General features: G+C 40.0%; 1 protein-coding gene across 17 annotated transcripts in view; it reads left to right on the top strand.

Moving 5' to 3' along the window:
- The window catches only part of LOC134217962 (glycogenin-1), a 165,915-nt gene that overhangs the window by 61,900 nt on the left and 90,611 nt on the right, over positions 1-13,404 (top strand). For all 17 annotated transcript variants that reach the window (XM_062696811.1, XM_062696812.1, XM_062696814.1 and 14 more), the window contains one exon: positions 8,234-8,600. In XM_062696811.1, the coding sequence (XP_062552795.1) occupies positions 8,234-8,600 (367 nt within the window). The remainder of the gene's footprint in view (positions 1-8,233; positions 8,601-13,404) is intronic.

A 13,404-nucleotide genomic window follows, 5' to 3' on the forward strand; every position in this document is an offset into this window, starting at 1 on the left:
CAGTCTGGAAGCGATCTTCAATCCGACGCGTTGAATCCTCCATGATTTTACTAGCTTTCGATTCTTCCCTAGACTAACATTGGCTGAAAATCAGTGAGGCAGTCTTCGGCGTTACAGTATTTAATATTTATCATGCGATCAAGTTTCGCTCTCGGACATCGAATCTTTGCTGCTACGACGCTGTTGTTTCTCTTACTTAGAACTTAGCATACGGTAGGCACGCTCTTGAGCTGAAAGCGCTTATTCCGACCCATTTCTGGCACTTTTAGTGAAAGGATCTGTGACTTATCGTCTGTCCTTGTCAAGACTGCCTGGGGTCTGTCGGTCCTTTCGAACTAGACTTTGCTTGACTAAATGTCATTCAAGAAGGCGAATACGGTGACAGACTTACTTTTCGTGCAACGTCGGAATAAAATTGATTGTTCGCAGTGGTGTTCAGTTGACTGTTCGTATGGTTTAAGCCAGTGACGGGAAATGTCATATCGATGTCATGGGACTAATTTGTTAATAACTTTTTTCACAAGTAATTTACAATCGTATGTTTTATATAAACATAAAGCACTCAAAGGATACTTAAACTTTTTCTAATAGGTCATTGCTCTAAAACTGAAAATGGCGGCGTGAGAGCCGAATTAGTGTCAAATGACATTAATGTCATGACATTCCGTGACATTTTTAAATTTCGTTATCATGCCTCACCCTTTATATTTAGAACAATGACCTGTTGGCAAAGTTGTAGGATCACTAAGCATTATGTTAACAAAAAATCCGAGTTGTAAAGACTTTTGAAAAAGTTATTAGCAAATTAGTAATGGCAATCCCATGACATTTTTTTGACATTTCCATCACTGGTTAAGCTACCTCAGGCCTACCATATAGATGATGGTCGATTTCGCAGCCGTTGATTACACATCGGATTGAGGCTCTACAAATGTGGCGATCGTGGGGGTTAAAGCAATTGCGGCATCCTTTCAATATTTGCACGTTTTTTTCAACGACCAAGAGTTGCTGAAATTTCGTGCAGTTATTCAAGCGGTAAGGGAGCGTCCACAAATTACGTAACGCTTTGAGGGGGGAGGAGGGGTTGGCCAAAGTGTGACTATCCATACAAAATTTTCAGACGTTTCATACAAAAAGTGTGACATAGGGGGGAGGGGGGGGGTCGAAAATGCCCAATTTTTGCGTTACGTAATTAATGGATGTTCCCTAAGGCATTCGCTTTGGTCTTAGGGTTTCTTATGGTCTAAAATGGACGCCACCCATCTGCTGCTCCCTCTTCCTGTTGTAGCATCTGTATACTGCACCTTCTAACTGAAATTCTCCAGGCTCATCATTTGTTCTACTGTTGCTTGAACGTGGCCAGCTGGGTACGGAGAGACAGCAATATGGAACTTGTTGTTGATGTGACGGATCGGGACATTCACAGTCGTTTGTTCCCGGATCATTGGTGCTGCTACTATGAGGTAGCTGGCGCTATAGGTGTGTAGATTTGATTGGTTGTATAGGGGAAGCTTGTCGGTAATGACGTACTCTTCAATCCAGCCTTTAGGGTGGTTATACAACAAAGCCATCTTGGAAACCACGTGCTTTTTTTATACAACAAGGCCATCTTGGAAACCACGTGCTTTTTTTAGTGATTTTTCAAGAGCACGAATTGAGAGAACCACAACGCCCATGGGGATGAAACATCCGTAGATCGTTTGCTTACTCATGCTCAAATACGGTCCAGAAAGTACAAAACTATCATACAATGCCATAACTATTGAAATCATGAAGTTTGATGTGTTGCATGATGGGTTCTATTTATTTCCCAAGATTTACTTTTCAACCGGTACTCAGTAAATCCGTTTACTGGTTTCAGTCGGTTCAACTACGGCTCAGGAAGTACAAAACTACCATATATTGCCATAGCTTCTGAAATCATGAAGTTTGATGTGTCGCATGATGGGTTTTACTTATCTCCCAAGATTTACATTTGAACGGGTACTTGGTAAATCTGTCTACCGGTTCCAATCGGTTCAAATACGGTCCAAGAAATACACAACTACCATAGAAAGCCATAACTTTTGAAATCATGAAGTTTGATGTGCCGCATGATGGGGTTTATTCATTTTCCAAAACTTACCCTTGAATCGGTACTCGGTAAATTCGTTTACCGGTTCCAATCGGTTCAAAACTACCATATATTGTCATAACTTTTGAAATTATGAAGTTTGATGTGCCGCATGATGGTATTCGCCTATTTCCGTTAAGTGGCCCCGTAACAGGTTCCGGCGGAACGTCCGGAATCCGGAATACATGCCATATTTTGGATCGATCAAATTCCTACTATTCCTATTCCTAAATAGTTATGCGCCGTTTCCAATCAAAATATCTAAAATAATCATTTCCGAAGTATGCGTTCTGAGAAATGGCCAAAAGCTAACACCCATTTTAAATCCGGAATAACTCCGGAATTTAGTAGCCAATCCTTAAAATCCATAAAACTTCTTGAATAAATTCCACTTCTTTTGGTAAAAGTTGCGATAACAAATGTTAAAATACAAAAAACTCAAAGGTGCAGCCCAATCGGGTTGTACGCAAAGGTGACGTAGGACTACGTAGCTATACGAAATGGATGGTATTTCGCATCATAATGTGTCTTTTTATTAACATTGAGCAAACTGCTCGGAGGTCAACTGAATCAAGAAGCCGAACGGTAGCATCCAGTTGGATGGACTTTGATTCTTCAGCCGTGGAAAAGGGATAAACACGACACATCTACCGCATCGCCGCTGAAGCCACTCGACTGGTTTCCAGTGAAGGGCATCACAATCCTAGAAGACACCCTACTCAAAAATGTCCGATATAAAAAGGAGAAATAAGCAGAAGCGGAAGTGGCGCGAAACCAAACGCAAATATATTTATTTGCAACGTTCGGTTTCCGCCCGCGATGGAAACACGCGTGTTTTGTTTTCTATGGCGGCGGTGGCGGTGGGAGGAACTTCAAGAATTAATCCAGGAAGAGGTATTGACCGTAGAGAAAAATCTTCCCCCAGACAAACCGACTATTCGGCAAGATCTTTTTTTTTTTTAATAATGCGAGATTTCAAACACTAAAGTAGCTAAAGGAAATTTTCCACTATGATGGGGTCTTCATCAATTTGACTGTCGTCGGTGGAGAGTGAAATTTTCTGGAAAGATTCATTGGTTTTGTTTCTGTTAGCCATTGGAAATCAATCGATTTTTCACGGGCCACCACCCCAGTAACATTTAGGTTTTTATGATGGTTTTATGGAAGTCCAGTAGAGCAAATAATGGTTTTGAAGAGCGTTATAAAACTAAAAATGATACTTGGGCAGTTGAGAAGGTCAATCCGAAATAAAATTTCTTCAAAGTGCAAAAATGAATCGTTTAGCGACGATCGAAACTTACCCTTCGGTAGCACAATCATAAACGCTCGACGGAGGGGATGATGCAATAAATGTGTTTGGATGGATGTAATCACTCACAGCAACCAAGCTACCACGCTAAACGTTGATGCCACCGAAACAATCAAAACAATCTTTCTGTTCAGAAAATGTTGGTCCTGAGAAAGGCCAATTTTCTTTCCTCAATGCGCCTTTCCAATAACTAACTGTAGCCAAACGCTTGTCGGAACCTAGCTTCTAAATATCACTTCGTGCTGTTATTGTTCAACGGCCACTCCATGAGTTTTCGCTAAGGTGCCACCATTTGGAATACATTTGCAGCTTCGCCACTGGTGGCGCGGGATCGCTACAGACGCCACCACCAATGCGATGGTTTTCAGTTGAAACTGCTATCAGCGCCTTCGTGTTGTTGAGTCCGCTCTGCTTCATCTGCTCTGGGTGGAATCTTGTTCGACAGCTCTCTTCGGGATCCCGATCGAAAGGCTCGGGCGCGCCGGAAAGCAGCTTTCTGATCGGGATTCTACAGACAGTAATCCCGGAGCATGGGAAAGACTGGAAATTAAAAGCATCCGGTGAAATTTTCTCGCAAAATTCCGAATTTGGTTGTGAGCTGTTAATGAATCAAAATACATTTTGTTGAATAGAGTGACATAATAAATTTTACTCATGACGAAATTTCTTCATCGTACAAAACATATTTGCTTGGCGTCTGTCGGTCTGAGCGACGGTCGCCCACCGGTGGGTGGTTGCTGTAGAAATTTTCCTCTAAAGTAGCGTCTTTATCGATTTAGCTGTCATCGACAGAAAGTGAACTTTTTGGCAAGATTCTTTGTTTTGTTTCTGTTAGTTTTGTTTCGGTTAGTCATTGTAAATGAAATCGATTTTTTTTATCCACCATTTTATACAAAAGAAGGTTGATCCGAAATAAATTTTCTTCAAATTGCAAAACTTAATCGTCTGGCGGCGGCAGAAAGTTGCCCTTCGGTTGCAGAATCACAAGCGCGCGACGGAGGAAGATGAGGCAATAAATTTGTTCGAATGGATGAAATCACAACAACCAATATATCACGGCGATGCCACCGAAACAGGCCGTTTTAGCAATCAACCCTTTTTGTCCCAAAAATATTGGTCCTGAGCAAATCCAGTTTTCTTTCCCCAATAACTAATGGCAAGCGACCTAGGTGACTTTTCGGTAAGAAGTCACCATTTTGAATAAATTTTCAGCAACGCCACTGCATCACGCGGGATCGCAACAGACGACATTTTTGTGACCAATCCTTTCTACACATAAAATGCAGGTTCGTTGAGGTTGAATGATGACCACCGATGCCGACGACCACCCTCAATGTGATGATTTTCCGTTGACAATGCTACCAGTGTCATCGTGCTGCAGTTTCCGCTCCACTGCATCCGCTCTGCGTGAAATCTTGTTCGAACTGAGGATTAGATCCAAACCCGCAAGTTGCTGGATTTTGATGTCTGTGCTTGCGATGCATGCACGGGATTGGTTGTTTTATTATTTCTAAATTGTTTCCCAATTTACAATAATAAATATTTGAAAGTCTGTATTTTTAAAACAATACAATGAAGCGTTGACTCATCCTTGATCGAATGGTAAAAAAATATTGGAAATCCATCGAGGAATGGGTGAGATATTAACGATCAAAATCTATCATATTTTCGTGACGGTCTCCGATTTTCGCAATCGCAAAGTGTACCCCAATATAGAAAAGACAGACGTAGTCCTACGTCAAAAGTTACAGCCAAAAAGATTATTATTATCGTTTTCAAAAGGGGGTTGGTAACGGAAGGGTTAAAAAATCTTTCTAGTGAAGTTTTTGATTTTTCAATTTGGGGTAATTTTGATCATCAAACGTTTCAATAATTTAGGCGTCTGTAAACGTCTTAAACGTAGGCAATTAAAGTTGGAATCTGTTACACTGAGGCGATGTGCATCGATTGTTTCGAGAAAGGCATTATCACCGTCAACAATAAAAATAAAAATGTTGAAGCAAAAAATTTGGATCAACCAGGAACATAAGATTACTTATCACACATTATAGCTACGAGCTTATTTTTTGTTATTATACAGTATCCCCCCGCTTATCCGGACCTCGCTAGTCCGACGACTCGTTAGTCCGGATCTCACTAATTCGGAATTTTCCGGATTAAAAAGTATCAACACCCATTAAAACACATTATGCTGTCAGTTTTCAAATATGTGCTGTGATTTTGTTTTAGCTCATTTGTATGGATTTGACAGTCGGATTAACGAGAGACACCCCGATAGTCCGGCCATACATTTGTCGGATCAGCGGGGGTAAACTGTATTTGTTTTGAGTGCTTTTTTTGGCAGCTTGCTGTGAGTTAAAAAAATTAAAATTGATTTTATTTTTCAAATTTTGGCGAAAAATAAATGCACATTCATCCGAAGGTTAAATCATTCAGCAGCAAATTTTAGTCAAGAATCAGGTACCTAACTCACAGCAAGTACCTGTAAATAGATAATAATAATTTATTCATTTCTTGAAAATGGTTAAACTGATCAAAGTTACCCCGGCGATCAAAGTTCCCCCGGATTACGGTAATCAAACTTTATGATTTTCAAATATTTTTTTGAATATGAGTCGTTCAGATTTTTTTTATTTTTATTCCGGATGTCTCAGAGAAAGCGCTATTCCGGTCGAAACTTCGACATGTTGATGTCTTCGTTCGCTCTAGATTATTCATAATATCTCCACCATAACTCTTTGGACTTTGTATTTTTTTGTATTTTTTTTAAATAATCTAAAAAGGCGATTTTTTTTTACCTTATTAAAAGGAGGATGTTTCTGAAAGTCCTAAACTATGTTAATCATCAATTGAGTTTTCACTTGCTGCAATTTTAGCTTCTTCTGGAATGCACGACAGGTCATATTAATGTAGCTTGAATCAATTTCTCTTCAGGTACGGGTCAATGTTTGTCTGAGGCTTGCTGTACAGTAGCCGTTCGATAACTGCAAAATGTTTACTTTTCAGTTAACGAATGCCGTTCGATAACTGCAACGCATTCCAGACGTCAAACGGTTGTCAATCGACGTCAGATGCAATAAAAGTGCATCTAAATGTGCAGCGCAATGCAGCTGTCATTGAGTCTGACATCAGTTTGAAGTTTAGCGGTCCGATAACTACAAAACTGTTGCAACTATCGAATTGCAGTTAAAAAGCATTGCAGTTAAATGACTTGCAGTTATCGAACGTCTACTGTATTTGGATAGCTTTAAGTACAAGGTCCCAAATACGGACCGAAACGAACAAGAACATTATAGTTCGTTTGATACAATAATAAGACTGCTAAGCCGAGAAAACAATACGTTTTAAGTACAAGCTTTAGCCTTCATGAAGCGGCATACTAAGTAATCCAGCGGATTAAAATCAGTCTCGATGGTGGCCACATATCCTTCGCCTAGATAACCCTCGCAATCCGATCTTGATTTTGGACGATCCGATCTTGATTTGGATTCTGTGGCCAACATCGAGGATACATAATTCTCGGGTACTTATTCAAAAGGACGTTTGTGATTTTGTAAACAAAGATTCAGACATCGATTAGTCCGATCTGATTGCCTTCTTACGCAAGCCATCACCGTAGACAGATAGGGGGAGGCTTCGGCTACCTGTTGGTGGTGTTGGTTTGCGTGGGAGTACCATCAGATCGGACAAATCGACGTTTGAATCTTTGTTTACAAAATCACATACGTCCTTTTGAATAAGTACCCGAGAATTGTCCTTTCTTTTCCCGGTATAGGGCCTTTTTCGTGATCCACCGGGACACTTTCACTTTCAATAGAAATATTTTTCACAGAATTCATAGAATCAATAAAATTCTTTTTTACGCGTTGGACAAATCACGAATACACTGCGACTGTCAAACTATAAGAAAATCGACTTCTTTTATTCGCAGCCTGTTATGATAAAAATTATAACTTGCGTGCATGCAAAGAAAATGGAGGTTTTGTAAGCACCGGTGAAACGAGAAGTTTATTTGTACGATAATGCAAACATTATCACCCATACAATACGAGTTCAAGTACATCCGATTCTTTTTTTTTACACGGGGGGTGCGTGCCGTGTGAAAAAAATTCGTGTTATTTTGAGAATCCGTGTAAAAAATCAACGGGGATCTATAGATTGCGATGGATTCATGGCGCGCAGGGATACCGGTAAGGCAGTCGAAGCAACAGTAGTGTTCGAGAGTTGAATAGTTTACGTCTCACAATTTCCTTGAAGTAATGAACAACATCACAATAGAAATAGAATAATATAAAACAAATAACATTTTATTAAAAATAAGGGAAAAACTATCATAAATCTCATACACCTATCGGCTGTGCATAAATCCATGTTTCATATTTGTTTTATTTCAAAATTTTACATTAGAATTGTATGATCTAGTGAATTTTATGTATTCGAAAATATGTGTTTTCATTATATTTGAAATTTATTATATTGGCCTTGTGACAATTCTAATCTAAGGGGTAGTTTTTTTGTGTCAGTCGGAAGTCAGTAGATTTATTTGAAACCATCATGGAAACACCAATCAAACCAATTCATCGCAACAGCAATCCACACCGGTTGTGTTCTGTTATGCCGAATGTTACGTGTTCCATCTGGAGGCAAGGTGTTCGTTCACCCACATGAAGGTCACGCTCAATTCGAAAACATCATCCATCTCGGCGATACGCCCCCACACTGGTGGGTGCGCGTTCGGCCCATCCGTTAATGAACTCGTTTATGAATCAACCCGCCCTGTTTTGCTCTCTGATCCTCTCCCGTCCGTATAGAGTGGCCTTGCCGGAGCGCTGTCGCAGCTGCACCTCGGTGAACCGAAATCCGTCGAGCAGGAAGTCTACGAAGAGCACATGCGCCGCCAATGCTGGGAATCCGGTAACATCGACTACATGGGCCGGGACTCGTTCGAAAACATCTGGCGTCGCATCACACAAACGGTCAGCGCCGGGCCTTCGCCGATAGCCGCCGAGTTGGGTCCATCTACGGCGCCGGTTCCTCCTCGTGCCATCAGTCCTGCACCGCCGCGCCGGCGCCGTTCGTCCAAGTCGCGATCCCGATCGAACACGCCGAAACGGGACCCACGGGATCGCTCGCCAACCCCCCAGCCCGAGGACAACGTCCCGGTCGAGAAGAAGGAAGGTAATTGACCATACGCTTTACGCCAGCCGGCGGCAGTTTCCGTTCGGCAGCTTTTCACTAGATTTGACTCGAAATTGGACCTGCTTCTTTGCTGTTTTTCTTTCCGCTCAACCCGGCGACCCGGCCATCGCTATCACCGAGTACAGGATTTGAACGGGGGTCGTGAGAAAGTTTGCTGGACGACGCCATCGAATGACGCTCGCCGGCAGGTTCCCGGCGGGGACAAACCTAGCGAATGCCTTCGGAAACAGGTCCCTACCAGCGGAGAGAAGCTCGGTAGGATCGCTAGGTTGTCCCGCAGGGCATCACCCGCTCGAAGCAAAGCCTCGGAACTGGTTAAGCAAAGCAAGCATATCGGCGGCAACCACTGCCAAATCCTGTACTCGAGGGTTGCAGCAAGCCATCACTAATCAGTTTTATTGATCATATAAGTAACCCGCAACCTCCGGAATCCACTCCACCCTCCCTGTTTGACAGACAAATTTAGAATAGAAAAATAAATACATACAGAACAGCTTGTATGTTCTCAGGATAGCCTAATTGTTTTAGTAAAGTAAATAGTGCAAAAATTAATTGGTTTTTAAAGATAAGATGCACCCAATGAAAAATAAAATATCTCTATTGATACGCTTTAGAAAATTAATAGTTAATAATGGTTAATATTTTATCATAATTATCAAAATTAGGTTTATAAAGCCATAATAAAAACTTGAATGCGTTATCTGCTTAGTTTTATTGGCAAAATTAGGTAATTTAGCAATCAGGCTACAAATGAACAAAAAAAATGTCTGTACAAGCCTCCTACTAGATAAGGAACAAAACAAAATAGAACTGCTTCTAGTTTTAACAAAAAAATTAATCAAAACTAATGCATAAGTATAAAATTGGTCCAATCGTGCCATAGTTAATTCAGCAAACAAACAATTGCAGTTCAATTTTGTTGCGCAATCCCATTCTAAGCCAAATTCGCGTTGGTAATCCTAACCTTCCTCCTATGTCATTCATGTGTCCTACCATAACACATTTTTTTTCGTATTGTTTTGTGTTCTGTGCATTGTGCAACAAAAATATGCCTGATTATGGAAATTAAAGTGCAAGCTAGCGTCTAGGTTCAGAAGAATAAATCATCATCGCCATCACTATCATCATTATCTTCGTTTACGCTGCTTTGGTTCGTTTGCTACAACCCGTTTCTCGAACATACGTAGGAAACGGGAAAAAGTGATTGAAAGAAACGAAAAAAACAAGTGAAAAACATTAGCGAAATATGTTAAAACAAATATTTAGACTTGGACACAAGCAATATAGTCATTAAAGATACGCGTGCGCTTGGCTAGTACAGCAGTCGCACAAAACACGATGACAATGCAAATAAATACAATAAAAGAATTCATTGTTGAACATTGTTCGTCTACTGTGTTGTTTTGGGTCTATTTGTTTCGAAAGCAGTGTCACCATCTATGTCGACGTCGCATTCACACATACACTACTTACACATACGCCGTTCTTACATATATCACAGAAAAAATAACCTAACATTTGTAAAGATTCATTTCAATATCAGTCAATGCAAATATTTCTACATTGTTGTTTCACAAGGGCGAAGGTTAAAAACATACATTTATTTCGGATTTCTTGGTACAAAGATGATGTCTATGCTTACGATGCACGATCGGAAATTCATTTGTTCAATGATTCGACGCTTGAAATGATTTATTTTCAGAAGTTGTGAGAAACCTTAGTGGCTTCACTGATCAATTGCCCTATTTTCCCGAAGGACGTAATCCTACGTCAAAAAACCTTTACATGAATCCACTCAGCTGAATTCTCATTCGTTACTAATTAAGATAACTTTCTGAAAAAAGTTGGGCGTCTTTGGCTATTTTTATCCATCAATCATAAGCAATTTTAAGAGCATATTCATGAGATATACATTTTTTGATTATGGATGGATATTATTATTTTGCACCGACGCCAATTTTTTTTATTATGGGTTTTGACAGTTTTGCATATACAGTATCCCACCGCTTATCCGGACCTCGCTAGTCCGACGACTCGTTAGTCCGGATCTCGCTAATTCGGAATTTTCCGGATTAAAAAGTATCAACACCCATTTAAACACATTATGCTGTCAGTTTTCAAATTTGGCTGTGATTTTGTTTTGGTTCATTTGTATGGATTTGACAGTCGGATTAACGAGAGAAACCCCGATAGTCCGGCCATACATTTGTCGGATCAGCGGGGGTATACTGTACGCTCCTATTTGGTGAACAAATGTATCCCCCCTCCGTGTCTCTCAAATTATTCCAATACTGATTGATTCTGCAAAAGTATGTTCCCAAATTTTGAATGTTAACGTTTTTACAGGAGAGTATGATACAAAACGCCACTCAATAATGCAACATAATACAATCATGGAAAAAAATTAGCAAAAAAATTAACGAGTATTAACAGAACACCATAATTTAAACATAAGAATTTTCAACTTATTTGCTTAAATCTTCAAAATGCTACTTGCACAAGACATTGTCTGTTGCACTAGCGGACCCGTCGAACTTCGTCTCGCCCAAAATTAATATGTTAGCTTAGCCCAAACATTTATTTCTGCTCTGCGATTCGATTACATTTGGCAGAGCAAACGTCAAAACTTGTTATGCCAAATTGGGTTCAATTTGCTTGATTAGTTCTCGAGTTCTGCAGAAATTAATGAATCTCCACATACCAAATTTGGTTCCATTTGCTTCATTTCATCAGTTCCCGAGATATGCAGAAATGTGTATTTCATGTGTATGGGAGCCCCCCTTTCTAAAGCGGGGAGGGGTCTCCCGCATGCCAAATTTGGTTCCATTTGCTTCATTGGTTCCCGAGTTAGGCAGAAATATGTGTTTCATTTGTATAGGAACCATCATAGAACTATTTCTTGTCTTCGAAAATCTCCACATGCAAATTTGTTCCATTTGTTTGATTAGTTCCTGAGTTACGCTTATGGAGCAAGAGCCCTTATAGAGCGGAGAGGGGTCTCGAACGATCTTAAGAACCTTCCCGATCCCAAAAACCCCTGCATACAAATTTTCACGCCGATTGGTTCAGTAGTTTTCGAGTCAGAAGGAACGCTTTGATGTGATGGATTTATAGCAAATGAACGTTGCTTTCATTGGTTTTAGAGATTATGACAGGAATTAGACTACGGACGATTCGAATGAATGATTAAACTCAGCCATGAGATTTTAGGTGCTGAGTTGGATGCGTTATAACTCATGATTAGAGTGGCTCAAAAAACACTTTTTTGATGGGCTACCCTCTTATTCGGTTCAATTTGATGCCCTGATGCTCTGGACAAAATTTCAGCCAAATCGGTCAACGTTTGGGCGGTGCTAAACTCGTTGAAAGTTTATATGGAAAAATGTATGCAGAAACATCCAAAAACAGTGATTTGCAGTTGGACGTCACAATTTACGATCAAGAACATTGATACTCATTCAGTTTTTGTAGAATTAAATACAGAATGTTATGCTGAAAACCGCGAGAAAATTAGAGTTTATTAGGCAAAGATATTAGCATTTTACTGGAGTGTTGTAGGGGTGAATTTATTTCTTTTCAAAGGTAAAAGAAACGAAATTTGCTCAAACCCCACTTCAGAGAAATGCTAATAACTTAGCCGGGCAAACTCTAATCTTCTCGCGGTTTTCTGCATAACATTCTGTATTAAATTCTTCAAGACCTGAATGAGTATGCTAGTACTTCATCGTAAGTTGTGCCGTCCAACTGCAATTCACTGTTTTTGGATGTTTCTGCATACATTTTTGCATATAAACTTCCAACGAGTTTAGCACCGCCCAAACGTTGACCGATTTGGTTGAAATTTTGTCCAGAGCATCAGGGCATCAAATAGAACCGAATAAGAGGGCGGCCCATCAAAAAAATTGAAAAAAGTTTTTTCCCATACTAATTTGAGCCACCCTACTCATGATTGATTTGAATCGTTCATGAGTTTTGAGATTTTGAATTTTCCCCGACACGTGTGTTGACGAACGGTCGAGGAGTAATCTCGAACGTATTTACTACCTGAAAATTCGTTGGTATTCGTATTTTCAGAATGCACGCCGACCTGGCGATACATCTCGGGAATGTCTACCCGTGAAGACATATTGAAATCTCCGAAATCAGAAATAAAAGTTAGGTTGCGCTGGATGGTTGGTTCAGTCATCAGATCGTCGTTGATAAAAACGCTGGTGGACATTTCGCAGACCCATTTGGTTGTCCTTATTCGTGGGTCTGGTGTACGCAGTGTTGTGGCAAACAATACACCAAGACTGGTTTTTCTGTCAGACCTGCTTCCTAACACATATTCAAAGCACGTCCCCAGGTATTATTCCACCAAGAATATTACTCCGAGGAATAAATTAATTCCATCACAGGGATAGTGTTTCTTAAAATTGAATTTGCGACAAGATGTTTATTTATTTAATTCAGTTTAGCAGCGTTACAAAACTGAGGATACATTTATTTGGTTAAATGGTAATTTTTATTTTGTTATTTTTTCAGTTACTTATTTATTCTATATTAGTTATGGTATATTCCCAAGAGGTCCTTCAAAATTCATCCCTGTATTCCACTAGAGATTGAATCAGGAGTTCTTTCTAAGATTCCTCGTTTCGCTGAAATTCCCAAAGAAGTTTCCCTTTGAACAGCAGATTCTCCCAAGGGTTCTTTCTGGGATACCTCAGAAGTTTGTTCGAAAATTCCATACAGCATTTCACTTCACTTGATTGAAATTTTATCGGAGGTGGCGTGATAGATCATT

This window comes from Armigeres subalbatus, chromosome 2, assembly GCF_024139115.2.
Source record: "Armigeres subalbatus isolate Guangzhou_Male chromosome 2, GZ_Asu_2, whole genome shotgun sequence".
NCBI classification, from domain to species: domain Eukaryota; kingdom Metazoa; phylum Arthropoda; class Insecta; order Diptera; family Culicidae; genus Armigeres; species Armigeres subalbatus.